We start from the raw sequence: 26,534 nt of genomic DNA on the forward strand, positions 1-26,534 counted from the left end.
GCAACGTGTCCATGTCCTACTAATTGCGGTAAAAACACATCTCACTAATAGATCGTTTTTATTCGGCATGCACAGACAAACACGCACACACACACACACACACACACACACACACACACACACACACACACACACACACACACACACACACACACACACACACACACACACACACACACACACACACACACACATACATATAAAAATATATTTGTATATACGCTTGTACTGCAGTCAGAATATGAGCATACACTTCCTCTACAGCGATACAGTTTCTCAAACCGACGCTGCGCCCCCACGACATTACAACACACACACACGAGACGCAGAGCAGAAACACATCATGACTCCAACACAATGGGCCGCTGAGAGGAGACCCCTCCAACCCCCGGGGGGGGGGGACGTCACCTGCTCCAGCATGTTGTTGAGCCGCTCCGCCTCCAGGTCGATCACAAACTTCTTCTCCTGCCGCCGGTCCAGGTCCTCTAGGAGCCGGCGGTAGCTGGCGTCGTTGAAATTCTCCACGCAGATGGCGCTCACCTGCCAGTTGTTCTGGCCCGCCTTCTCCATGATGGCCTGCAGGATGGAGTATCCTAGGGGGAGGGGGGGGGGGAGAGACATGCTTGGTTTGAGACGTGACCCACTTGTAATGGGTGATAAAACCTTAACATCTTCTCTGACCCATACATTCCCCATCTGGATCCTCAACACAAACGGTGTGGCTGGATTACCTTACACAGATGGCTTTTGGACTTAAAAGCTATAGACTATTAAGGCTGTATACCTTTTGACGTGTGCACGGCTAAACATACTGTATCATAATGTAATGGGATGTGATCCACATCAATGGGAGTCAAAGGGTTAGAAGTGTGCTTCCACCGTCCTCTCAATCGAGACCCACAGATTGTCTTGAAACGGAACACAAATCCATTGGGGTGGCGTTAACTTGGGGTAGCACCCCAATACACCTCAACACTGTGCAGCTGAGCCCATTTCTAAATGTGCCACTCCTGGAAAAAATATATATAACGCGGCCTTGAAGTACATCCCATATTATGTAATGCGAGTGCTTCGAGCGAGCTGTGAAGTGTATTTGGCTTAAACAATAAACCGGTCTTGGATTCAGCGACCCATGCATTGGAGCACTGAACTGGTCTAAAGAAAGGCACTGAAATTGTTTTGGTTTTATGTTTTCAAAAAAATAAATAAAAAGAATTGGCTCACTACGGTTCGGTGACAACATGGAACATTATATAAATAGAACAGAGATTTCAATGAGAGAAAAAAGTTGCCTTCGGTTGCCCAAAATCCCTGGTCTGTAGAAAGTGCAACAGGCACACTCTGGTTTGTGTAAATATCATAAATCCTTCATCCCTCTCCAACAGAGCCGCTTCTTTAGTCAGTAAATGAAAGAAAACTCAGACAATATGGTGGCATACTCTGTGTGTGTGTGTGTGTGTGTGTGTGTGTGTGTGTGTGTGTGTGTGTGTGTGTGTGCGTGCGTGCGTGCGTGCGTGCGTGCGTGCGTGCGTGCGTGCGTGCGTGCGTGCGTGCGTGCGTGTGTGTGTGTGTGCATGTGTGTGTGTTAATGTGCCGGTGTGCATGTGTGTGCGTGTGCATGTGTGTGGGGGGGGGAAGAGGGGGAAGAGTGGATTGGTGGTGGCGGGGCTGTGGACCTCGCAGTCAGCTCTGTGTTGATAGAAGGCAAGTGTCCCGCAGCAGACCTGGGTGCGGTGAGGGCGGCTGCTCTCTCACCACCCCCGCCAGGGACAGATGTTCCACCCCCCCCCCCCATCTCCCCCCTTTTAAACGCTCCCGCCTGGTGGCCATCACAATCTGGCTACCCATCTCCCTGCACTCCCAATTAGTGGAGAAACCCACCCGCCCACAAACACACACACGCACACGCACACGCACACGCACACAGACACACGCACACACACACACACACACACACACCACACACACACACACACACATTACCATCACAGATTAATCCACATGCCCCAAGCAAAGGTGGGCTCCCGTGCCCCCTGTGTGGTGGTTGGCTCCCTTCTGAGTCAATCGAAATCATTCTTCTGTACGCACCCCTCATAACTCTGGGTGTGTCTTTGGCCTGTGTGTTCCCTCACCTGCCCATCAGGGGCACTGTTTTTCATTCCACATGTCCTCAACACCTCCGCTCCTTCTCCTGTCGTTGCATCTCGTATTTCCTCTCTGTGTGTCAAGGTTCTTGAGGATAACATCCACAACCGATATGACATTTGACGTCTTTGGAATGACTATTTATTTATTTATTTTAATCAATAAATTATGTTTGTGCCACATGCATGATGTAAACGTTGTAACCTAGCTACTGCTACGGTTATTGAGCCCATTTTGACCTTAATTCAAACCGAAAGAGGGACAGATCCACTCTAAAATAACTCTTGCAAATGCATACATACTGACATAATAAATATTAATCACCACTGAATATCTAACCCAAATCTGTTTATCTTTAGTCTTTCCATTCTGTGGTCTACAAATTGTCCCCATTTAAAGAAATGCAGAAAACCATGTTCTCCAAGCATTTAGACAGAAGGGATACAAGACTGTGAAATGCAACTGAAATGGGGATAAAAAATCCACATCATTAAAGGCAATGTCACACTTAGCTATTTTATAATATAATAGAGTACTTCGGCCTGCCGTGTTCGGAGAAGATTGCAGTCTGCTACATAAACTAAATTCTAGCGAAAAAATAATGAAAAAGGTGGCTAATGGAAGGTTGATAGGGGATTTGCATTCTCAATTGGTCCGATTTGTACATTTTCCAATCTCTCTGCACACTGTCACATTGGTCACATGGAAACGAAACAGAATCGATGTACTTTCTTCAGAACACAAGTATAAATGTGAACACTCCTGTATTTTCCTTTAATTTAGATCCTAATTGTTAGTGGCATGATTCCTAAATGAGCCTATTAAAATATTTTCAATAAATGAAAAGTTCCCTCCTCTGGTCAATAAAGAATCAATGTTGGTTGGAGATTATGATCTAAAGATGCCTGGACTGGTCTTCTGTCCCAGCGTGGTTGTTTCTGCTGAGCAAGTGAATAGACAAGATGATTTGAAGAACTCATCTAAACCAGAGAGCTTTTCCATTCTTTTCTTAGTTGAACAAATGGTGTGAACATTACTGTGCAGAGTCAGCAGTTTTATGTGCAGTGTGTTTGCCTGTAATTGATTCAACTAAATTTTCCGATAACACATGTTCTCTATAATTACTTTGAGGATTCACCACACACAGCACAGGAAATGACTTGACAAGCAATGGTTTGTATAATCAGTACACATCTGTTTTATAGTTTCCTGCGTCATTGGTTATTCAGTATCTCAGTATCTCTATATAGTCATTTACATTGAGATTGCAAGGCTTGTATATAATTCTGTGGATATTGACTATCTTGAATAAGTTGAAGCTGCAGACATAGGTGATTTACCTTGTGAACAACCATATTACAAGAGCGGAAACTTGATTTCACATAAATACTATTTTATATGGAGCTCCAGAACTACTGAGCTGGATTTATATATGTATATGGTACCATTCTATCTTAAAGGTTGGGTATGGGATTTGCGAAACACCAGCAGATTTTGAAAAGACACAACTCAAATGGTCCTACCCCCTCTCCTTCTACTCTGACTCTGACTCCACCCATTCCAAGTACATGGACGCGCAATCATGCACGAGTGAACACAGATGCACGAGAGCGAGCCATAGCTAGCTCCAGTAGCTACCGCAGGATAACAACAAACAGAAGCTTGCTCTGGGTCACGAGCTTTGAGTACGTGCACGAAGGGGTCACGCGCGGGGGCAGGGGGAGTGCAGTACGACCGTTTGATTGACGTACTTACTGTCCAATGCCACACGGTGGGTCTGGAAATCATGGGCTGGAGTTTTTCGAGCCCTGCCCGTTCCACAGATGATTGACTTGTTTAATTTTCATGTCAGTACTTCTAACTCAGTGGCTGTAAGTGGGTTACGATAAGGATTTCAAGTAATTTTGCAAAAATGGCCAAAAAAGAGAATTCCATACCCAACCTTTAAATACTTTTCAGTATGGGAGTTTTTTTAAGCCGTTTGCAATTATACTGGAGGCCATTGTTAATTCATAGCTCCAGCCATTGAATTGACCTTCTAGTTTACGCATTAATGCAAAAATAATGGCTTCTCTCTTGGTGAAATGAATGATTACAGAATGCATTTGAATCAGCCGCTGTCATTCACTGAAGCTGCACTACCACTGCCTTCTTTGTAAATGGGTGAATGGTTTAAATGGTGGTCATGACGTTTCTTGAGGATGGATCGAATGATGGAAGAATAAGAGGATGGATGACAAAAAGGATAGAAGGATGAATGAAAGGAAGGATGGAAGGATGAATGATAGGAAGGATGGAAGGATGAATGATAGGAAGGATGGAGGACAGGAAGGTGGAGGGATGGCTGCCAGAGACTCCTGCCTCAACAGCGCACCATCAGCAAGAACCACAAGAGAGATCCTAACCCACTGTTTCCCTTGGAATGTTCCTATTGGGAACCTCTTAGCAGAGTGTATGTGCGTAACCTCTATTGGTTTTTCCAAGAAGCTAATAGCCTCAGCTATTGTTTTTCCAATAGCTACTGCCCCCACCAGCCTTTCCTTTATCAATGCATCTCATTAACCACCTCTCAAGGTGCCATGGGGGGGGCTGCATGCATCTTGTCCGGGGGTTCCCGTTCACTTCTACGAGGCCAACAGTCAGGATCTGGGAGCAGCCTCGCTTTGCTTTGGCGTCTGCTGCCGCCCGTTCACACCGTCTGATGACGCATGATGACCCACTCCGAGGGCCTTCACGCGGCCTCATGCCTTGCGTCTCCATTTTAATTAAATGATTACATCTATCATTTGATCCAGACCTATTAGCCTGGCGGTAGCCCAGCACAGGCCTGTTTAATGTGCCTGAACAGCGACACACTTCTGTGCTCTTCTGTGCCGTTTTTCTGCACAGCCGGGAAACCGAGAGCAGCTCTCAGTCACATAAAAAACATTTCTCCTTGGTTGGTTTTTATCATCGTCTGGGGGCAGTAACCTCTCCCTTTTCCGTCCCACCACAACAAACCCCACCCTGCCTGCACCCCGATGTGCAGCCAAGAGCTGGAGATTAAAAACGTAGTCACGGTGTAATGGAGATGATGTGATAGCACACGGGGACGCGGACTGTAAACAGTGGCACTGGTGTTGGAGTCCGCCCCCCCGTCCCTTCTGCGTGTGGTTGATCGCGGACCAGATAAATGTGTAGCCGGCGGTGGTTAGAGGAGATGTGCAGAGAAGCAGCCGGTTACATTCACCGCCGTTACGGATAGCACCACCGGGGCTATCGTGCATGGCTAGCGTTTTTTGAAGCAATACATTGAAGGAAGACATTAGCACGTGTGTTTGTGTGTGTGTTTGTGCGTGCGTGTGTGCGTGCGTGCGTGCGTGCGTGGGGCTGCATTTACGGCACATGCACTTCAGGGGAAGCACATGTACCTTCATTCATTTGTTTCCGTATGTATATGCTTGTATTTTCAATGCATTCATTTTGCATCTTAGGGTGTGTGCTTGTGCAAAGTGCTTGTGCATGATAGTTGGAACATGTCGGGTGTGTGTAAGGGTGTGTGTGTGTGTATGTGTATGTGAGGGCAACATAGGGGAAGAAGTGTTTTCTGGCCTTACGTCACATTAGATCACTGCCCCAATCACAACGCTCCCTCCCTTCCTCTTGGCCTCCTCCAGAGAGACTACAAACTAGAAATGCAAGAAGTACCCCAAAATACACAGTCTGCATCTCAACGAGTGTGTATTCACTGTGTGGGTGCTTATTTTAGTTTTACTTCCCCAGTAGTTTCCACCAATGTGTATGCATCTAAAGTCTGTTCAACCAGTATATTATCTAGACTATGTGCGTTAAGTCCACATCGAACCTCTACTGGCTATGCAGTTCTTTACCCGCTTTTTACTGCTGTACAGCTTACAGGATACACTTTGTGATTTTAATGTTGTATCCATTGGTGATTTTCAACATTCACCGGACTCACCCCTTGGACTCACCCCCAAGACTCACCTAGAGGACTCACCCACACGACTCACCCACACGATTCAAACGGTTGATGCTTGTATATTTCCACAGTTAGAGAGCTGTAATTTGGAGCGTGAATCAGTTGGATATCCAATATCTTTCTAGCTTAAAAAATGATTTCAAACTAAATTGAACTTCTATTGTGACACGTGCTTCTTTAATACACCACCATAGTTGCACTATTCATCTAATTTGCAAACATTGGTGTCACTTGGGCCAGCCACTTTATGTGGGCGAAAAAAACTATTTTATTCTCAAGCCCTGAGAATAAACACCCTGCTTAAAAGCCTGACCCAAATACACATCAATATAAGATAAACTATATTTAGAAGAAGTCAGAAAAAAATATTATAAAACGATTTGCAATAGCCATATTTTTGTAATCGTACTTGACGAGTACGTACTACTCAAATGTTTACACGTTTGAAACCCTCCTACATTCTGTTGGGTTCTCTGTTTTAATAGTCATTAGTTATTGCCGGTACATCCTAAGATTTATCCAGCTCTCCTCTTCTCTGCCTCTTCCCTCCTCTCCACACACATTCCCTCCTCTCCTCCACATCTCCACTGCTTTCCTCCACCTCTCCTCTCACCTGCCCTCTCCTTTCCTCCACCCCCCCTGTCATGAATACACTGCCTTCGCCTCTGGCACCTCTATCCTCCCTTTCACATCCAAACACACACGCACACACACTCATGTTTGCAAAGACCCACATTCCCATGCATGGATTTACATAAGAAACAAAAGGATTCACGCTCATTTAATCAAATGCCCATTCACACAAACACTAAAGAAGCATGCAACAGAACCGGGCTACTACAGCTCTCTCTGACGCTGTGCTGCCGGGAGTCAGACAGGAGCTCATCGACAGAGGGTGGCCATGCGGCGGATTATTTCACATTTCAGTCAATACTGGATGAAGGCTCGGCCCGCTGTGTGTGTGTGTGGGGGTGTGTGTGTGTGTGTGTGAGCGCACGTGCGTGTGTGTGTGTGTTTGTGTACGCCTGCGTGCTTGAATGTGCATGTGTGCGCATGTCTGTGCGTGTGTGTGAGTGTGTATGTGCCCGTGCTTGCATGTATGTGTATGTGCACGTGCGTGTGTGGAAAAAAAAGCACACACAATACTAGAGAGCAGCAGAATACTATTGGATTCAGTAGTATAGCTCACACAATAGTATGATATTACTCGCATATTCCATCTTGCACACATTCAGCACTTCCTGTTAAGATTGAATGCAACAATGCCTGACCCACTACAGACCTTCTGTTGACAAGAGACATATTATTCAGTAATTGCTGTGCTATTCTGTGTTGTTTTGACCCGTTCCGGAGGGGGTTTGTTGTCATTGAAATTCAGTGTGCTATTGAACGCAATCGAACGCTCCTCATGCAAACACACTCTAAGACTAGTAGTTGAGGGACCATTTAATGAGTCAACTGAATATTTTGCATTCATTCAGGCTGCCCTTCATTTCGCCAATGAGGCCTCTCAAAGTGCGCTCCATGCGATGCCTGATATTCATGCGTTCACACACCGATGGTGATGTGAATGTCAAGCAATTAAGGCACTCAGGCACATTTTCTAAGCATCTTTTCTCAGATTCAGTTAAGAATGATAGCCACTTGCCAGCAAGGCCAGTCGAGAAAGTGCCTTGGTACAAAAATGAAGTAAACAAAATCATCTCATAGGGGGCATGGCAAGCATACAGTTTGGATTTTCCACTTTCCACTGGCTTTTTCCAGCAGCACGTAGCCATTTCTCACACCTGAAAAATGCTTATTGTTGAGGATTTTGCGTCTATGGAAAGCAAGAGTTGCAGAAATTGATTTCCACTGATCAGCTTAACCAAAGATAGGAAAGTAGGCCAAGAAAAATAATATATAGTAATAAAGTGAGGTGATACACAAAAGGTGATACCATGGTCCTCACTGAAAGATTACAAGCTTGCAGAATAACAAGACATATTGTATTTTTCCCGTGTATCCCGATTATACCTTTTTTCAGCAGGAGCACTCTGTCCTGATAACTGAAGGTGACCACATGAAGATCTATAATCAATAAAATGCACTTCGCCTCTTAACCCTCTGCAACATTAAGATCTTTCTTTGTTTTCCCCACGACCGAGGGATTGAGTTTGGGAAAGTGTTGCCTTATCGAACCACAGACGTCCACTACACAGTTGTGGCCCGTGACCTATAAAAAAGTATGAATTCATATTATGATGATTATTATTGAAAATGATCAACTCTAAAAAAGTCTCGCTGTGGAATGGACACACTTAGGGGCGGTAGTTTCACCAAAGTTTGAACACTGTTGAGCAGTGACCCGGCTGTCCCTGTTGTACTCACAGTGCAACTGTCAACCGCTACAGCCACCCGGCGTTTGGAGGTGACAGCCCCTGACGCGCACACACCATTTTGGGGACATCTTCTCGAACAGGACGAGGATGAGAGGAGAGGGGGGGGCAGCACCACGCAAACAGCCTTCTAGCTAGCAGGGAGTCTGTTCCGCCAGTCAGTCATGTCCTGATCGACACCCCCCACACATACACCCCCTGTAGGCTGTTTCAACACAGCGGGTGGAAGTGAAGTGAGAACAGGGATATACCACCAGGAATGGATGTACATATACCTGCTTCGGAGTGTGTGTGTGTGTGTGTGTGTGTGTGTGTGTGTGTGTGTGTGTGTGTGTGTGTGTGTGTGTGTGTGTGTGTGTGTGTGTGTGTGTGTGTGTGTGTGTGTGTGTGTGTGTGTGTGTGTGTGTGTGTGTGTGTGTGTGTGTTTTATAGCTCTGTTCTCTTCTAACAGCCTTTATCTCAATATGTGTGTATATATATATATTATGTACATATTCTTCAACATTTAATCAATAAGAAGTCACTGTTAGCCAAATGGACTTGCAGTGGGGTGAATTTCTGCATGGAGCGGTTAAAGGGTTAAAGTGTCGGGGGATTAAATCCAGAGCCTTATAGCTGAGAGTCTTACTTTATCAATACCAGGAATAACATTATTTATTTATTTTATTAATTAATGAATTCAGCTGTCACAGCAGAAAGTTCAGGACATGTCTAAGAACATATACATCTCTGTACATCCATTGACAATAGGCCTACACCATAATTACAAAAACTCCTAATATTGCGATTGCGATTATTCATTGCAATTGACAGATTATTATTAAATATTAATATTCTGCAGCTCCTACTGTATATAAAAAATTATATAATAACCAAGTCATGCCGAGTTTGAACAGTAAATAATTTGATTTGAATGTGACGGACACACAAAATCAAACGAATACGCAGTTTGTTTTCATTTGATAATTTTTTCCTAATTTTCCGTCTAATTCCAGCGGAATCCAAAACCGCCATTTTGAATCCCAGCCCCCTCCACACCGACCACACCCACAGCCGTGTGAGCCCCCTTACCCCGGTCGGTGTCGTAGAGGAAGACGAACTTGCTCCAGTCGTAGTGGTCCAGCAGGGACAGCAGGGCCCCCCGGATGGAGGGCCGCAGCTGCAGGGTGAACTGGCTCTCGCCCTCGGTGGGGAAGCTGGGCGTGATGAGGCTGATGTGCAGCGCCCCGCAGAACGACGTCAGCGTGTGCACCGAGCGCTTGTCGTACAGGCCGAAGATGGCGAAGACGCCCCGAGAGTACTGCGAGCAGACTGGGGAGAGGGAGGGAGAGGGAGACAAAGAGGGGAGGAAGAGAGACGTAAGAAGAAGGGTTTTTGTGTTTATTTATTGTGGTGTTTGATGCTTTGGATGTTTTAAATAGTAGGACGGGTCATAGCAATGGTTTTGATTTTGAGAGAAAGAGAAAGGAAAGTGAGACAAAAGAAAGTGATACAGAGAGAGGGAGAGAGTCTCTCTCTCTCTCTCTCTCTCTCTCTCTCTCTCTCTCTCTCTCTCTCTCTCTCTCTGGCTCTGGTAGTGTGCATGAGGTAATGTTTTCTCTGTGAGGAATACACACTGGGTTTCTTTAATGAGCGCCGCTGAAATGCGACACGACAAACGGGTGCCACAATAAAAGGGACACCCGTTTGTCATCCCCCGTTTCCTCGTACCATTCGTCATCTAAAAATAATCTGCTGTACTGCCGCGCTGGCTAAACTGGGAGCAGGAAACATCAACAGTACTCGTCATAAGCACCGCATTCTAGTCACTTCTCCCTCGCTCTCTGAATCTGTTCATCGTCGGCCCATGAACATGATTCACTCCAGAGTAGGAACATTGTGTTTAAGCTGGAACACACACACACACACGCACACTCACACACAAACATATGAAAGGACCCACATGCCTGGATTTAGATAAGAAGCAAAGAAGGACGCATACACATAATCAAATGCACACACACACACACACACACACACACACACACACACACACACACACACACACACACACACACACACACACACACACACACACACACTCACACACACACAATAGGATAAACTCTAAAGTAGGCATCACACACACACATACACACACACAAACACACACACACAGTGTACTGCTCCAGGCTTCTCCTCATTAAATTGCAGTTTGGCTGTCTACAAGACCCATAACATAATTGCCCATTTTTCTCCCTCTCTCAGTCACTCTGTCTGTCTTATACAAACACACACGCACACACACACAGACCACAAAGGAAACAGCAAAGGGGCAAACAGCTTTTGCCAGCTACTTTTCCCACACTCAATATTAAACGGACGTGTTAAGAGAGGCTACTGAGAAAAATATAAATGAGCAAGGTGGATAAATCAGAGCCGGTGTGCAGGTGTACGTGGCTTCAGACCGTGAAGCTGTTGTACCTGCAATGGTTGAGATGTCACTCCCGACTCACAGACGCAGTGAGCACAGCCTTGTGGGCGAGAAAGGCCCCGTAGACAGACCTGACTCCCCAGCGAAGGGGAGAAGGCTGTGTGTACCCACTGCACACAAAGCCAGGAGGCTACCCAGCGGGCCCTTCCAACCCCATGTGGGTGAACTATACCATTTTATACCTACACATCACACACACAACGTCCTCCACAACCCGGGGGGCATCAACCAACGGCCACACCTGAGAGAGGCAAACATGCAACTACAACGGCAGCAGGGAGATACCCGACCAGAAGCGAGACAGCAAATCCAGGGTAATGGACCTCCTACCCCCTGGCCCCCAGCCCCCGCCCAACCCCACATTCACCCCCCCCAACGGTCTGTCAATAATGTTTACGGAGATGGGTAAAGTCCTTCTGTAACCTACAGAGGCAGACACATACAGCCTCAATATGCATCTCATCCACAACTGAATTTAATGAAATATGCTAGTCAATTCTCAAAGATATACCCCGAAGCTAAATCAAAGTGAGTGACTCTACTATAAACCGGGGAAATAGTTTGATTAACTCAACCCCTATTAACTATCCCAACCATGACCATTGGCATCGTTGATTTACTCTGCAAGCTTGGTTGTTTTGCCGGTGACAGGCCTCACCTGCGCAAAGTGTTAATGAGATAACGTCATTATCTGTTATTAAAGGCCTGAACGCCTCCAATGGTAACTGTGAAATAATTACCCTGAGATTGCAAGCACAGCAGTGCTGCCCTCTCTGCCCAGCCTTCCCCCCGGCATGAGGTAACGGCATGGGAAGGTTCTGGCCCAGTGTGAGTGTGTGTGGGTTTTTGTGTGTGTGCATGCATGTGTGTGTGTGTGTGTGTGTGTGTGTGTGTGTGTGTGTGTGTGTGTGTGTGTGTGCGTGTGGCCTAATGCATCATCAGCCTAATGATGCACATCTGGCCACACCTGCTCCCATCACAGCGAGGACCAATTTAGCAAAATGTTTTTAATAATGCGTGTCTCTATGTGTGTGTGGAGAGTGTGTTTGGGATTGTACATGCATGAAGTAAATTTGTATGTGTGTGTGTGTGTGTGTGTGTGTGTGTGTGTGTGTGTGTGTGTGTGTGTGTGTGTGTGTGTGTGTGTGTGTGTGTGTGTGTGTGTGTGTGTATGCAGTAATTAAGTGTGTATACGTGTGTTTGTGTTTGCCTCTGTGTGTTTGGTGTGTGCATGCGTGTGCGTGAGTGTGCATGCGCGTGTGACTCTCCCAGGGTATGGCGTGAGCGTTCAGACTCTCTACTCCAGAACTGTTCGCACAACCAAATGATGATGCCCCGCGGGACCGGCCCGGCCAGTGGGTTGTCCCCTCGGCTACTGACATCCAAGCATTGATGGCCTCCTTCGTTCATCGTTCAGCCCACAAGTATCTGTCGTGTATAGGGCCCTTGAGTAAACAGCAAGGTTTAGCTGAATCTGTTAATCACTTTGTTTCAGATATCGTTTTAGCTACATGTTGTGTGTAGCGTGTAGCTTGTTGAAGATATTGCCTCATCGCATCAGTGACGTTCACTGGCATTATGCACTACTCCCCTCTACATAAAGGAAGGTTGGAGGCAGGAAGCAGGGTTGTATGAAGCAGGGGGGGGGGGGGTTGTTGGACATTCACATGGACATTCACACAAACTGTGGAGACAATTGTGTCTATTTTCACGAAAGAAAAAGGTGGGTCCATACCGATAACCATTGTTTCTTTATCCATCCTGACATTTAACGTTTCAGGTGCACTGCAGCATTGGCTATAGGGCAGGCTTAGGCAGAATATAAGCAATATTGTTTAACATATAAATAAACGATAACAGGAAATACGATTCTGTCAATCACAGTGAAGGGTGTCACGGTTAATTCTAGCGCAACCTGTGCACCCACGTGCACAAACGTGCACGGACACAGAAACAACAATCGGTTCTAGATTCCATATTGATACCAAAGAAAGTCACATGCGGGGAGCAGGTGAGCAGCGGTCAATATTGTTCCCCTTAACAACAGAACGCTGGCCGTACAGACTCTGAATGAAAAGCAGCCAAACACCGCTTGTAGCGAAAAGATTAAAACCGCTACAGACAGGTAGCTTATTAAAGCTGTGCTTGGAATGGATGTGAAACGATGTGAGGTGCGATCACGGGCACACACATATACACACACACTCACACACACACACACACACACACACACACACACACACACACACACACACACACACACACACACACACACACACACACACACACACACACACACACACACACACACACACACACGAGCATGCAAGCTTGGAAAACAGTGTAGCAGGAACCCTTGATTTGAACTCCCTATAACACAATAGCCCAATAATCATTTATTCAACCTTATAAAGAACGTTTCTGTTGCAGTAAACGGACAAAGAAGCGGAAAAAAAGGGCAATCAAGAGCAGGGTGGATTTGCCGCTGTGTTTGGGAAGATTGATGAGCGGTTTCTGGAATGGATGCTTTGAGTTAGTCCAGTAGAAATTACATCACGTGTGTGATTTATAAGCCCTCTTAAAACCCATGCTTCGGCCGATGACTTATTATAATGACATCCTCACCTAATTGTCATCAAACTCCGAAAAAGTGCGTGCGTGAGCATGTTTACAGACACACCACCACAGTACGGTAGAGTAATAACACCCTTTATCCTCAGAGCATCGTCTACAAAAGATCCCATGGTGGTGGCTGTCAAAGTTAACTTTCCTCACTGACCTTATGAGCAAGGGTAATTCATTGATGTTGCCTTAATGAAATCAACACAGGGATATTACCATGAATCATCCCATTAGGCTTACATCGGGCCCAACGTATGGCATCGCGTTAACGCCTAAGCTTTAGCGTCTCAACGCAATAACCTTTAAAGCAACCGCCGCTTTCATCTACTCTGGGTCGACGAGGCAGATTGCTTTGGGGACAAAATGCACACATGCACGCTCACGAGATCGCACACACGCACACGCACAATTGGCAAATAATTGATCCTGTGTGTTTCCGTGGTGTCCATGCGCTCCCTTGACAGCGCGGTTGTAAAAATGAATTGATGTATCAATCTTAACCTGCTGATTGATTTGTGATCTGAAAATCAATTATAATCCATTATAATAATACACTCCATTTGAAATTGGAAATCAGGCACTAAATCTGCAGATGGGCTTAAGCCTGGCGGGATGTCTATGCTTCAATTTCATTTTGATAGTTTGAATTGACTTCAAATCAAAGCCAATAGTAATTTCTGAAACGAGCTGTTTAGCGTCTACACCCGTTAACCTTGTTGTAAATCCTTCCGGTGTTATCCTCCTCTACGGAGAATAAACCGCTCTTAAAAAAAACACATTTCTGATAGTGATCCCAAGGTTGTCTGGACACTACACGGCCGAAATAGGATAGAGACAGAAACAAAACAAGCTTGTAAAATTCATTCTAAGCCCAGGACAGTTAACAGATGATTTTACACTGGGCTGCTGAGGCTGACCTTCCAGAATAGGAATCAGACCACCATACCCCAGGCCTTAATACAGACCCGACACACTGTATGCTACACACTGCAGCACCCCGTGGCCAAGCAATTCACATTTACAGGTCAACACACATGTACTACAATACGCTGGCGGAGTCGCAAATAGATTGTCCATCACCTTCTACAGCCCAAGGACCCTTTGGTGGACAGAGAAAGAGAGCGAATTTGAAATGAGATACAGTATATCTAGGAAAGTAACAGTAAATAACAAAGTATAAGTGTAAGTGTAATGTAACTGTATGAAAGCAGAAACCGGTTTAGGCCAAAGAGAGCACTGACACAAAAATGTCTGGATTAAACCAGGAATTCATTGATGTTCACAATATTTTCACAGTGAAATAATTTTGGCAGGCCACTGCAATGCCTTTGCAGACCCCATAGTGTTGGTGGACCCCCAGATGGTGACCCTGGCCAATAGGATTTATAAAGCATCCTTCTAGCTTGCATTCCACTGGTTGGTAGGAGCTTTCATGAGGGGCCATGGACTGACTTGGCCCCAAAAAGTTATGGAAACCCCTCGCGTGACCATGCTGGCTGAAGCAGTAAATCTACACTGGCTATTTGCATTACAATGGCTATGTGCATCACCTCAAATAAGCTGTTCAACAAAAGGGTTTTTATCACCTTAAAGAAAAATGTGCTTTTCACCAAAAGCGCTTGACCGTTTATATGGAAGCAAAGTTCAAAAGTAACACCTGCTGGCAGCCCATGGCTGATAGATTAGTATTAAATGTAGCATTTATTCAATCAGAAAAATAATTTCTTTGTGAGGGGTTAAAGGTAAAACCCCCCCAAAATGATGTTGGACCTTGAACGTAAGGTTTAACATTTACCTCAGGGCCGCTTCATGACAGGCGCGGTTGTTTTGCGTACAAGCCCGAGAGACGCGTCACCCCGCCACACAAAAACACATTTGTGCACAACGGAGGGGTCAGAAACGAGACGACGCCGGCTTCAATCCATCAGCGTCAAACAGCGAATCAAACGGACTGGGTTCAGCCCGCCGCGACCCGCTGGCAGGGGAATGATGGCGGTACGATGACAAGAGAGTGGATGGCGGTGAGGGGGCTGGGGGGAGACGGTGGGGGGCCTCGGGGGGAGATGGGGAGGGGGCTGGGGGGAGATGGGGAGGGGGCTGGGGGGGTAGATGGGGAGGGGGCTGGGGGGAGATGGGGAGGGGGCTGGGGGGGTAGATGGTGGAGTTGGGGGGGGGGGGGGGTGGAGTGGGGGGAGGACTTTCAGCGACAGACAGGAGCACTCAGCGCTGGCCGTTTGGACTGTACATTCTCTGGCCCGCGTGCACACAGCCGCGCTACTGACCCTGAAACAGCATCCGCTGGCCTCACACACCACTGCACAAACAGGTCAGAGTGCATGACATTATATATACACACACACACACACACACACACACACACACACACACACACACACACACACACACACACACGCGCGTTTGAACACACACGCAGGCACGCACAACCCCCGCCAAAAATGGATGGGTTAAATCCATGTTTTTTTTTTACATAACCAGCAGTGATTTAAATTACAACCGGCCACTTGTGTCCAAAACATCCACACACAACCCCTGAAAAAGCACACTCATTTAACAAGCTTTCTTTATGGTGCTATGGTGCCACGATCAGGGCAGTAAAGTAAAGGTTACCCCCCACTCCACTCTCTCCCCAAGTGCTGGAGTCCCTTCATTATCTGTCCTTTCTGCAGAAGAGTCGTGAATGAGGTGGTGGTGGCGATGATGGGTGTGATGGTGGTGTTGGTAGCACTTAAGTTGTCCTTTATTGTCCCTTTTTGGGGGAAATTCTTTCTCTGCTTTTGAACCATCCGGGAGCCAGTGAACACATACACACACACAGAGGAGTGACCTTGTCAGAGGTGCACACACACGGGGGCCCAACGGCACTCCTGGAGCGGGGGGCGGCCGCAGTGCAGCGCCCGGGGAGCAGGTGGGTTTTCAGGTGCCTTGCTCAAGGGCACCTCATCCGTGGATGAGGACGTAGGAGAGTGCTGCACAAGTGGTGGTGGTGGTGATAGTGGTGGTGGTGGTGGTGGTGATAGTGGTGGATGTGGTGGTGTTGATAGTGGTAGTGGTGGTGGTGGTGGTGGTGGTGGTGGTGGTGGTGGTGGTGGTGTTGATAGTGGTAGTAGTGGTGGTGGTGGTAGTGGTGTTGATAGTGGTAGTGGTAGTGGTAGTGGTGGTGGTGGTGGTGGATGTGGTGGTGGTGGTGGTGGTGGTGGATGTGGTGGTGCTGGTGGTGGATGTGGTGGTGGTGGTGGTGGTGGTGGTGGTGGTGGTGGTGGTGGTGGTGGTGGTGGTGGTGGTGATGGTGGTGGTGGTGGTGGTGGTGGTGGTGGTGGGGGTGGTGGTGGTGTGGTGGTGGTGGCGGTGGTGGTGGTGGTGGTGGTGGTGGTGGTGGTGGTGGGGTTGTGGTGGTGGTGGTGGTGGTGGTGGTGGTGGTGGTGGTGGTGGTGGTGGTGGTGGTGGTGGTGGTGGGGTTGTGGTGGTGGTGGTGGTGGTTGTGGTGGTGGTGGTTGTGGTGGTGGTGGTTGTGGTGGTGGTGGTGGTGGTGGGGTTGTGGTGGTGGTGGTGGTGGTGGTGGTGGTGGTGGTGGTGGTGGTGGGGTTGTGGTGGTGGTGGTGGTGGTGGTGGTGGTGGTGGTGGTTGTGGTGGTGGTGGTGGTGGTGGTGGTGGTGGTAGAGGTGGTGGTGGTGGTGGTGGTTGTGGTGGTGGTGGTGGTGGTGGTGGTGGTGGTGGTGGTGGTGGTGGTGGGGTTGTGGTGGTGGTGGTGGTTGTGGTGGTGGTGGTGGTGGTGGTGGTGGTGGTGGTGGTGGTGGTGGTGGTGGTGGAGGTGGTGGTGGTGGTGGTGGTGGGGTTGTGGTGGTGGTGGAGTTGTGGTGGTGGTGGTGGTGGTGGTGGTTGTGGTGGTGGTGGTGGTGGTGGTGGTGGTGGTGGTGGTGGTGGGGTTGTGGTGGTGGGGTTGTGGTGGTGGTGGTGGTGGGGTTGTGGTGGTGGTGGTGGTGGTGGGGTTGTGGTGGTGGTGGTGGTGGTGGTGGTGGGGTTGTGGTGGTGGGGTTGTGGTGGTGGTGGGGTTGTGGTGGTGGTGGTGGTGGTGGTGGTGGGGTTGTGGTGGTGGGGTTGTGGTGGTGGTGGTGGTGGTGGTGGTTGTGGTGGTGGTGGTGGTGGTGGTGGTGGTGGTGGTGGTGGTGGTGGTGGGGTTGTGGTGGTGGTGGTGGTTGTGGTGGTGGTGGTGGTGGTGGTGGTGGTGGTGGTGGTGGTGGTGGTGGTGGTGGAGGTGGTGGTGGTGGTGGTGGTGGGGTTGTGGTGGTGGTGGAGTTGTGGTGGTGGTGGTGGTGGTGGTGGTTGTGGTGGTGGTGGTGGTGGTGGTGGTGGTGGTGGTGGTGGTGGGGTTGTGGTGGTGGGGTTGTGGTGGTGGTGGTGGTGGGGTTGTGGTGGTGGGGTTGTGGTGGTGGTGGGGTTGTGGTGGTGGTGGTGGTGGTGGTGGTGGGGTTGTGGTGGTGGGGTTGTGGTGGTGGTGGTGGTGGTGGTGGTGGGGTTGTGGTGGTGGTGGGGTTGTGGTGGTGGTGGGGTTGTGGTGGTGGTGGTGGTGGTGGTGGTGGTGGTGGTGGTGGTGGTGGTGGTGGGGTTGTGGTGGTGGGGTTGTGGTGGTGGTGGGGTTGTGGTGGTGGTGGTGGTGGTGGTGGTGGTGGTTGTGGTGGTGGTGGTGGGGTTGTGGTGGTGGTGGTGGGGTTGTGGTGGTGGTGGTGGGGTTGTGGTGGTGGTGGTGGGGTTGTGGTGGTGGTGGTGGTGGTGGTGGTGGTGGTGGTTGTGGTGGTGGTGGTGGTGGTGGTGGTGGTGGTGGTGGTGGTGGTGGTGGTGGTTGTGGTGGTGGTGGTGGGGTTGTGGTGGTGGTGGTGGTGGTGGTGGGGTTGTGGTGGTGGTGGTGGTGGTGGTGGTGGTGGGGTTGTGGTGGTGGTGGTGGTGGTGGTGGTGGTGGTGGTGGTGGTGGTGGTGGTGGTGGTGGTGGTGGTGGTGGTGGTGGTGGTGGTGGTGGTTGTGGTGGTGGTGGTGGTGGTGGTGGTAGAGGTGGTGGTGGTGGTGGTGGTGGGGTTGTGGTGGTGGTGGTGGTTGTGGTGGTGGTGGTGGTGGTGGTGGTGGTGGTGGAGGTGGTGGTGGTGGTGGTGGTGGGGTTGTGGTGGTGGTGGGGTTGTGGTGGTGGTGGTGGTGGTGGTGGTTGTGGTGGTGGTGGTGGTGGTGGTGGTGGTGGTGGTGGTGGTGGGGTTGTGGTGGTGGGGTTGTGGTGGTGGTGGGGTTGTGGTGGTGGTGGTGGTGGTGGTGGTGGTGGTGGTGGTGGGGTTGTGGTGGTGGGGTTGTGGTGGTGGTGGTGGTGGTGGTGGTGGTGGTGGTGGTGGTGGTGGTGGTGGTGGTGGTGGTGGTGGTGGTGGTGGGGTTGTGGTGGTGGGGTTGTGGTGGTGGTGGTGGTGGTGGTGGTGGTGGTGGTGGTGGTGGTGGGGTTGTGGTGGTGGTGGTGGTGGTGGTGGTGGTGGTGGTGGGGTTGTGGTGGTGGTGGGGTTGTGGTGGTGGTGGTGGTGGTGGTGGTGGTGGTGGTGGTGGTGGTGGTGGTGGTGGTTGTGGTGGTGGGGTTGTGGTGGTGGTGGGGTTGTGGTGGTGGTGGTGGTGGTGGTGGTGGTGGTTGTGGTGGTGGTGGTGGTGGTGGTGGTGGTGGGGTTGTGGTGGTGGTGGTGGTTGTGGTGGTGGTGGTGGTGGTGGTGGTGGTGGTTGTGGTGGTGGTGGTGGTGGTTGTGGTGGTGGTGGTGGTGGTGGTGGTGGTGGTGGTGGTGGGGTTGTGGTGGTGGGGTTGTGGTGGTGGTGGGGTTGTGGTGGTGGTGGTGGTGGTGGTGGTGGTGGTGGTTGTGGTGGTGGTGGTGGGGTTGTGGTGGTGGTGGTGGTGGTGGTGGGGTTGTGGTGGTGGTGGTGGGGTTGTGGTGGTGGGGTTGTGGTGGTGGTGGTGGTGGTGGTGGTGGTGGTGGTGGTGGTGGTGGTGGTGGTGGTGGTTGTGGTGGTGGGGTTGTGGTGGTGGTGGTGGGGTTGTGGTGGTGGGGTTGTGGTGGTGGTGGGGTTGTGGTGGTGGTGGTGGGGTTGTGGTGGTGGTGGTGGTGGTGGTGGTTGTGGTGGTGGTGGTGGTGGTGGTGGTGGTGGTGGTGGTGGTGGTTGTGGTGGTGGTGGTGGGGTTGTGGTGGTGGTGGTGGGGTTGTGGTGGTGGTGGTGGGGTTGTGGTGGTGGTGGTGGGGTTGTGGTGGTGGGGTTGTGGTGGTGGTGGTGGCAGGCTGGCTGGGGCGTCGGTCAGACGTAAATGTGGGCGGGACATAGTGACACACTTTCTCTTCTCGCCCGCAGGTTTTGCAACACACGTCCCCTCCCACTGACGCACACACAGACAAACATAGACACACACACACACGCGCTCTTGTAGGAACACCCCATTTTCATGGTGCTGACTAGTCCACTCAGTGCTGTCAATTGTATTGATCCCGCCACAGTGTGCGGGCCTGCAACATTGAAGCGCTCATTTTGAAGCAGAGGAAAAACCTCATCAAAAACATAAAAAGGGACAGCCAATAAAAAGACGTGTTTATTGGTTGCTCTATAAACGTCTGTTAAACGACGACAGCCACTTATCTCGTGTAAAGCTGGTCGTCATGGACACCGTACCACACACACTGAGCCTGGTTAACATTGGAGTACATTACTTTCACTTTCGCACAAACGAAATTGAGGCCGAAATTGATAGTGTATTACCGAGCCGAGTTACTCAATGGCGGTAAGAAAGCCAATGACAACAGAAACAACACACACAAAACCGCTTAAAAGAATGGGGGACAGAGCCCTGCGGTCAGGTGTGTATTATGGGCTGTGGCGGAGGCACCCACTGGCGCCCCAGGGTTGCGTGGTCGTTCCGCCACCCCACAGTGGTGGTCTACATGCGGTTGACCCCACCCTGCCCCCACCGCCTCCGCCATAGTGTGTTTCTGCAGTGAGGTCACATCCGGGAGAGATTGCAGTTGTCGGTGACACACGCATGTGTGTGCGCGGCATGCGTACAATAGCGAGTATGTGCGTGTGTGTGCACATGTGTGTGTGTGTGTGTGTATAAGAGGTGGTCACTCAATATAAGTCAATACTGTACCTCTTTTGTGGATCAGGACATAGGTACATGTGGAACAGAGTAGACGGTTTACAAATTGTCGTGCGTTCTCGCCCTGTGACTCTGCCAGACCACAGCCTGCCGCAGCTTGCGTGCGTGTGTTTGCCGCATGTGTGCCAGTCAACGACTGGGTGTGTGTTTGCGTGCGCCCGGGATACAGTGACTGTGGCGCCTGTGCCGTGAGCATTCTGCGTGCCGTGCAGCAGCGCTGCGCATGATCTGTTTCTCGTGGGATGAGATAAGAACGATGGGAAGAATAGAGAGCGGGAGAGACCCCCAGGGTGTCAGTGCGCTATATGTCCGTACCACGCATGAGTACCACTGCTAGACCACCCCTCACATTCACTGCCTGCAACACACACACACACACACACACACACACACACACAGAAACACACATACACATGCATGCTTGCATGCGGCAATCTGCTGTGTCTACTTGACTTCATCTCCCACCTTGCCACTGGGGAGAGAAGAGGGTTGGGGGAGGTGATGCTTGGCAGCCCGGCTCATCAGCGAGACCCTACTTCCCATCACACACACAGCCTTTTCTCAAACGCACACACACACAAACAACACACACACACACACACACACACACACACACACACACACACACACACACACACACACACACACACACACACACACACACACACACACAAACACACACACACACACACATTCTTTATCTAAGAAGGTTGAATGAGGTGTGTATGTGTGTGTGAGAATGAGAAGGGTGTGTCTGTGTGTGTGTGTGTGTGTGTGTGTGTGTGTGTGTGTGTGTGTGTGTGTGTGTGTGTGTGTGTGTGTGTGTGTGTGTGTGTGTGTGTGTGTGTGTGTGTGTGTGTGTGTGATGTCTATCACACACTATTTGTGTGTGGGATTTGTGATAGACATACACACACTATTTGTGATTGTTAAGGGAGTATGTGAGCGCAGCGAGGAAATCTGTGTACGTAATCGTTGTGTAAAGTGTAATTGCATATAATGTATCGGCTTAATGCCTGATCCTGGATCATCAATTCTGTGTTGACTCCTTCCCACACACGCCCCTGCACCTGACAATCTAAACAAAGCCTGTGCGGCGAATGACACCATATTGGCCAGTTAGCTTGATGTGCTATAAATGCTATACAATCAGGCAGCTTAGGTGGATCCCTATCATTATGGTGCATTATACACCCACACACACACTCTCTCTCTCACACACACACACACACACACACACACACACACACACACACACACACACACACACACACACACACACACACACACACACTTCTACGTATAGATAAAAAAACACACACATTTGGGAGAAGGCAGAAACGACACATTTAAGAGGATCTCCAAGGACAAAGGGAATTGTCGATCAGAAACAGCAGCTTGATCAGCTGGCTGTGCAATTAAGCAAAGTGCAGCCTGTAGCCATTGGACACTTAAGCTATGGCTTCGCTCGGCTCCTCCCACTTCCTGGTTCATGGCCACGGCGATGCCCTCATCGTCTATGATGACAGATTTTAAATATGTTGGCAGCCGCCATTATGAGTCAGCGTGATGACGCACACTACCGGCATTGACAACACTTGGTGCTAAAAAAAAGGATGAATGAAAGAAAGACGAAAGAACAAAATACGAATTATATATATTTTTTGAAATAAATGAAAGCACGAAAAGAAGAAAATTGAAAGAAATACAATCACGACATCAAACATACATACAAAATTAGGGCCGGGATTCTGGGAGCGGTAGGCTACCAAGGACAAAACGGTTTAAATGAAAAGCATTGGGCATCAAGGGATGAGTGAACTAAACTCCTTGTAAAGCCGTTACCACTTAGCATCTATAAAACATGAGCTAACCAGGGGGTGCCCAGAGAAGATCCACAAAAAGATAGAGCAAGGAGGTACAGAGACTGAAACATATCATAACGATCATAATGCAATACATGAGAGGGACAGAGATATATGTATCAATATTTATCTATCTGTCTGTCTGTCTGTCTGTCTGTCTGTCTGTCTGTCTGTCTGTCTGTCTGTCTGTCTGTCTGTCTGTCTGTCTGTCTGTCTGTCTGTCTGTCTGTGTGTCTGTGACACAGAGAGAGAGAGAGAGAGAGAGAGAGAGAGAGAGAGAGAGAGAGAGAGAGAGAGAGAGAGAGAGAGAGAGAGAGAGAGAGAGAGAGAGAGAGAGAGAGAGAGAGAGAGAGAGAGAAACAGAGAAACAGAGAGACAGACAGAGAGACACAGACAGAGAGATAGAGAGAGGAAGAGAGAAAGGAAGAGAGAGAGGAAGAGACAGAGCTAGCTTGTTGTTCTATGTCTGGTTCATAAGAATCCTCAATATTGATTGTTACATAATACCATAACATGTTATGAACAGTTGGCTTCTATATATTGGATCTGGTTGAATGATATATATACATATATATATAGTGGCATATCAGAGGCATTAACATGACATAACATCATGGATAGGCATTTATTCACCATTTAATAACCTTAACAGAGGATCCACAGGGAAAGGTCAATGCTGCAGAAAAGAAATGCAAACAAAATTTTTAAATCCTTTCAAAATCCTTTGTGAAATCCAACCAAATTCATCGCTTGCCCCCGAATAATTTTCAATCAGATTGATTCCACCAATCTGGGGAAAACCCAACTACATTCGCTCAGAATAGCTTGATGTGGTGCTTTATGAATATTCAGCAGGAATGTTAATTAAATCTGATTTGAAAAGAGCAGGGGGGGGAAACATTTGCGGGGGGTCGTTAATGATATCGTAATTGATGACTTCAGGAAACACAGTTTTTGTTTAAGTAAGAAAACACAAGGTTGAAAAAGGAGCGAAATCTCTCTCTCTCTCCTATTTTAAGCTTCTCTCTCTCTCTCTCTCTCTCTCTCTCTCTCTCTCTCTCTCTCTCTCTCTCTCTCTCTCTCTCTCTCTCTCTCTCTCTCACTCTCTCTCTCTCTCTCTCTCTCTCTCTCTCTCTCTCCCTCTCCATCTCTCTCTCCCCCTCCCTCCCTCCCTCCCTCCCTCTCTCTGCCAATGACAGGCACATGCCTCCGAGCTTGATGCTGGCCCCATTTCTCCCTCTCCCCCCCCCCCCCCCCCCTCCTTCCTTGTCCAGTTTCCCTGCTCTCCAATGCAGACTCCATATCTGTAGTCCATCTTTATGCTCACCGAAAATAATAATAACGGCATTAAATAATCATACGAAGCGATAGGTGTGTGGTTGTGCTGCTTTCTTTCCTTTAGGTAAGACATTGTTGGAGGAAATGTACTTATCAGTGTCAGACCTTCACTTCCCTGCTCCGAAGAGCACGCTCTTTTTTTTTCTAACAGCATCTGTATTGCATAGTGCTGCAGTGTAGTAAAGAATAACTGGGTACACAGAGAACAATTCAATGGAAGCATTGTCGGTGAACTCCTCAATACACAGTCGATCCCACTCACACTCGATCAAACATTGCAGAGACTGGGACAATCCCACTGGTGGCTTGCTAGTCCGAGTCCCCAGTTCCAGAGTGACTTGTATGAACCCTGTTTGACCCCTGGTTGGTTATTCCCCTTTCTGTAATGGGGGCTATTAACATGCTGCTTACATGAAAGCACTACACCAAAGTACACATGTTCATCATGCCCACAAAGCTGGCCCCCCATGTGTCTAGGTGTAGGAAAGCTCAAATGAGAGAGAACATAAAAAAATTGTAATATGTTGCTGTCTTTAGTTGTTTTTTGTGTGTGCGTGTGTGTCTGTGTCTGTGTGTGTGTCTGTGTGCGTGTCTGTGTGTGTTTGTTGGGGGGGGGATTGAGCAGTGCACAAACACAAAAACACTAACACAGGCCGACACACCAACCACACTCCCTGTCTCTGAAGCACAACCAAACACTCACGCACACACACACACACACACACACACACACACACACACACACACACACACACACACACACACACACACACACACACACACACTCACACATACACACACACACACACAGAGGCAAACACACACACAGAGGCAAACACACACACACACAGAGGCAAACACCGTGAGCAGAGTAATTCTCGGTCTGAGGACAACAGCTCCTTCTTCAGCAGATCCTGTCAGATACACTCATCCTCAGAAATGCACCAGGCTTGTCACACACACACACACACACACACACACACACACACACACACACACACACACACACACACACACACACACACACAGACCCCCCCTCACACACACACACACACACACACACACACACACACACACACACACACACACACACACACACACACACACACACACACACACACACACACACACACACACACACACACACACACACACACACAGGGTTTTCCTCCAGCAAATGTCTGAAGAGTCAGGGTAAAGTATTGGGGACAGGGAGAAAAAATGAAAAAAACGTTTTTTATTTCTCTTCCCAAATGGGAGGACAGCAGAGCAGTGATTCGGAGGGGGAGGGGGGGGGACAGGACATAGAGGTGCAAAGGTTTATGGGTAATGAAGAGAGGACAATATTACATAACAACATTGGGCTAAGGTGACTTCAAACCAACACCATCATCTCGAACATCACCAGGGTGTGTGCGTGTGTGTGATTGTCGTTGGTGAAGAGGAGTCTTCATGTGATATTGGGGAATCTCTTCACGGCCAATGGGCTCAGATGTATTTAACGTCAATAAAGCACATGAATAATTAGGGAAACAAAAGGGGAGAAGCAGGAGAGAAGCGGTATGATTCGGGGCGCTTAAACGTGAAGCGAGCGTCGCCTTAAGCGTGTCATCTCATCAGCTCGACACAAATAAATTAAACAACAGCCACACCGTGACACATTCATCACCGTCGTACTGCTGTTTTCTATCAACATAATTAATTTCCCCCCTCCGTCTCTCTCTCTCTCGCTCTCTAGTCATCCCGTTATCTCGGTCTGTCCCTCTTTCTTTTTTTAACATTCACTAGTGAAGTGGGGGAATAATGGGTTGACAATGCTACGCGCATCGCTTTGTGACGGGTTGTGAAAGGAGACACACCGAGGGTGCCTTTCCTCCGTGCACTTCACGTCGACAACGGCGTTCCACCAAACAGACGAACAAACAGCGACCGGGGAGAGAACACTTCTGTCCTTTGGCTACCCACCATGCAACGCTGTTTCCTTTGGTGTCCTGCAAATGACATTTTCCCCTGTGCCGCTCAAACGCTGGCGTGGCAGCGGAGATATACCGTCCTATATTTAGAAGAAACGCTAAAAGCTATTCAAAAGAGCAGGAGAAAGAAGAAAAGGAAAAAAGAATAAAAAACTGCCAAGGCCCACACACACACACACAACATTTGAGGAATCCGCCTGGAAAAGAAGGCAGGAGTGGTTTGCAGCGGAGCTTGCCAGCACTTGATAAGATTCCCCAGGATACCCCAGCAGGAGGGTTCAATCTTTGTTGCCATTTTAAAACCATGAAGGAAAAAAGACTGGAACTCGACACGCACTTACAGTAACAAACAAAACAAGCACATTTGTTTTTGCCATAGCAGCATTGCAGACACTCTGCGATTCAGTGTGACGGCGTGTTAGCCCCACATGGCCCGACGGCGAGCTCATATACTTAGGGCATGTATTGTTTGTTTATCCGTGGCCTATTATTACATCTGTTTTTGAATCTATTTGTTTGGTTCCGGCACCTCGGTTAGGCGTGTTTGCCGGTCGCCTCTCTGGAAGGTCCAACGCTCAGTGACTACC

At 48.8% G+C, this 26,534-nt stretch overlaps 1 protein-coding gene across 2 annotated transcripts in view; it reads right to left on the reverse strand.

The window, feature by feature from the left end:
* gria4b (glutamate receptor, ionotropic, AMPA 4b) overlaps positions 1 to 26,534 on the reverse strand; it is a 68,743-nt gene that overhangs the window by 24,712 nt on the left and 17,497 nt on the right. For both annotated transcript variants that reach the window (XM_060056988.1, XM_060056989.1), the window contains exons 3-4: positions 9,574 to 9,813; positions 409 to 593 (exon numbers count right to left, since the gene is read on the reverse strand). In XM_060056988.1, the coding sequence (XP_059912971.1) occupies positions 409 to 593; positions 9,574 to 9,813 (425 nt within the window). The remainder of the gene's footprint in view (positions 1 to 408; positions 594 to 9,573; positions 9,814 to 26,534) is intronic.

The sequence above is a fragment of the Gadus macrocephalus genome, chromosome 7 (assembly GCF_031168955.1).
Source record: "Gadus macrocephalus chromosome 7, ASM3116895v1".
NCBI lineage: Eukaryota > Metazoa > Chordata > Actinopteri > Gadiformes > Gadidae > Gadus > Gadus macrocephalus.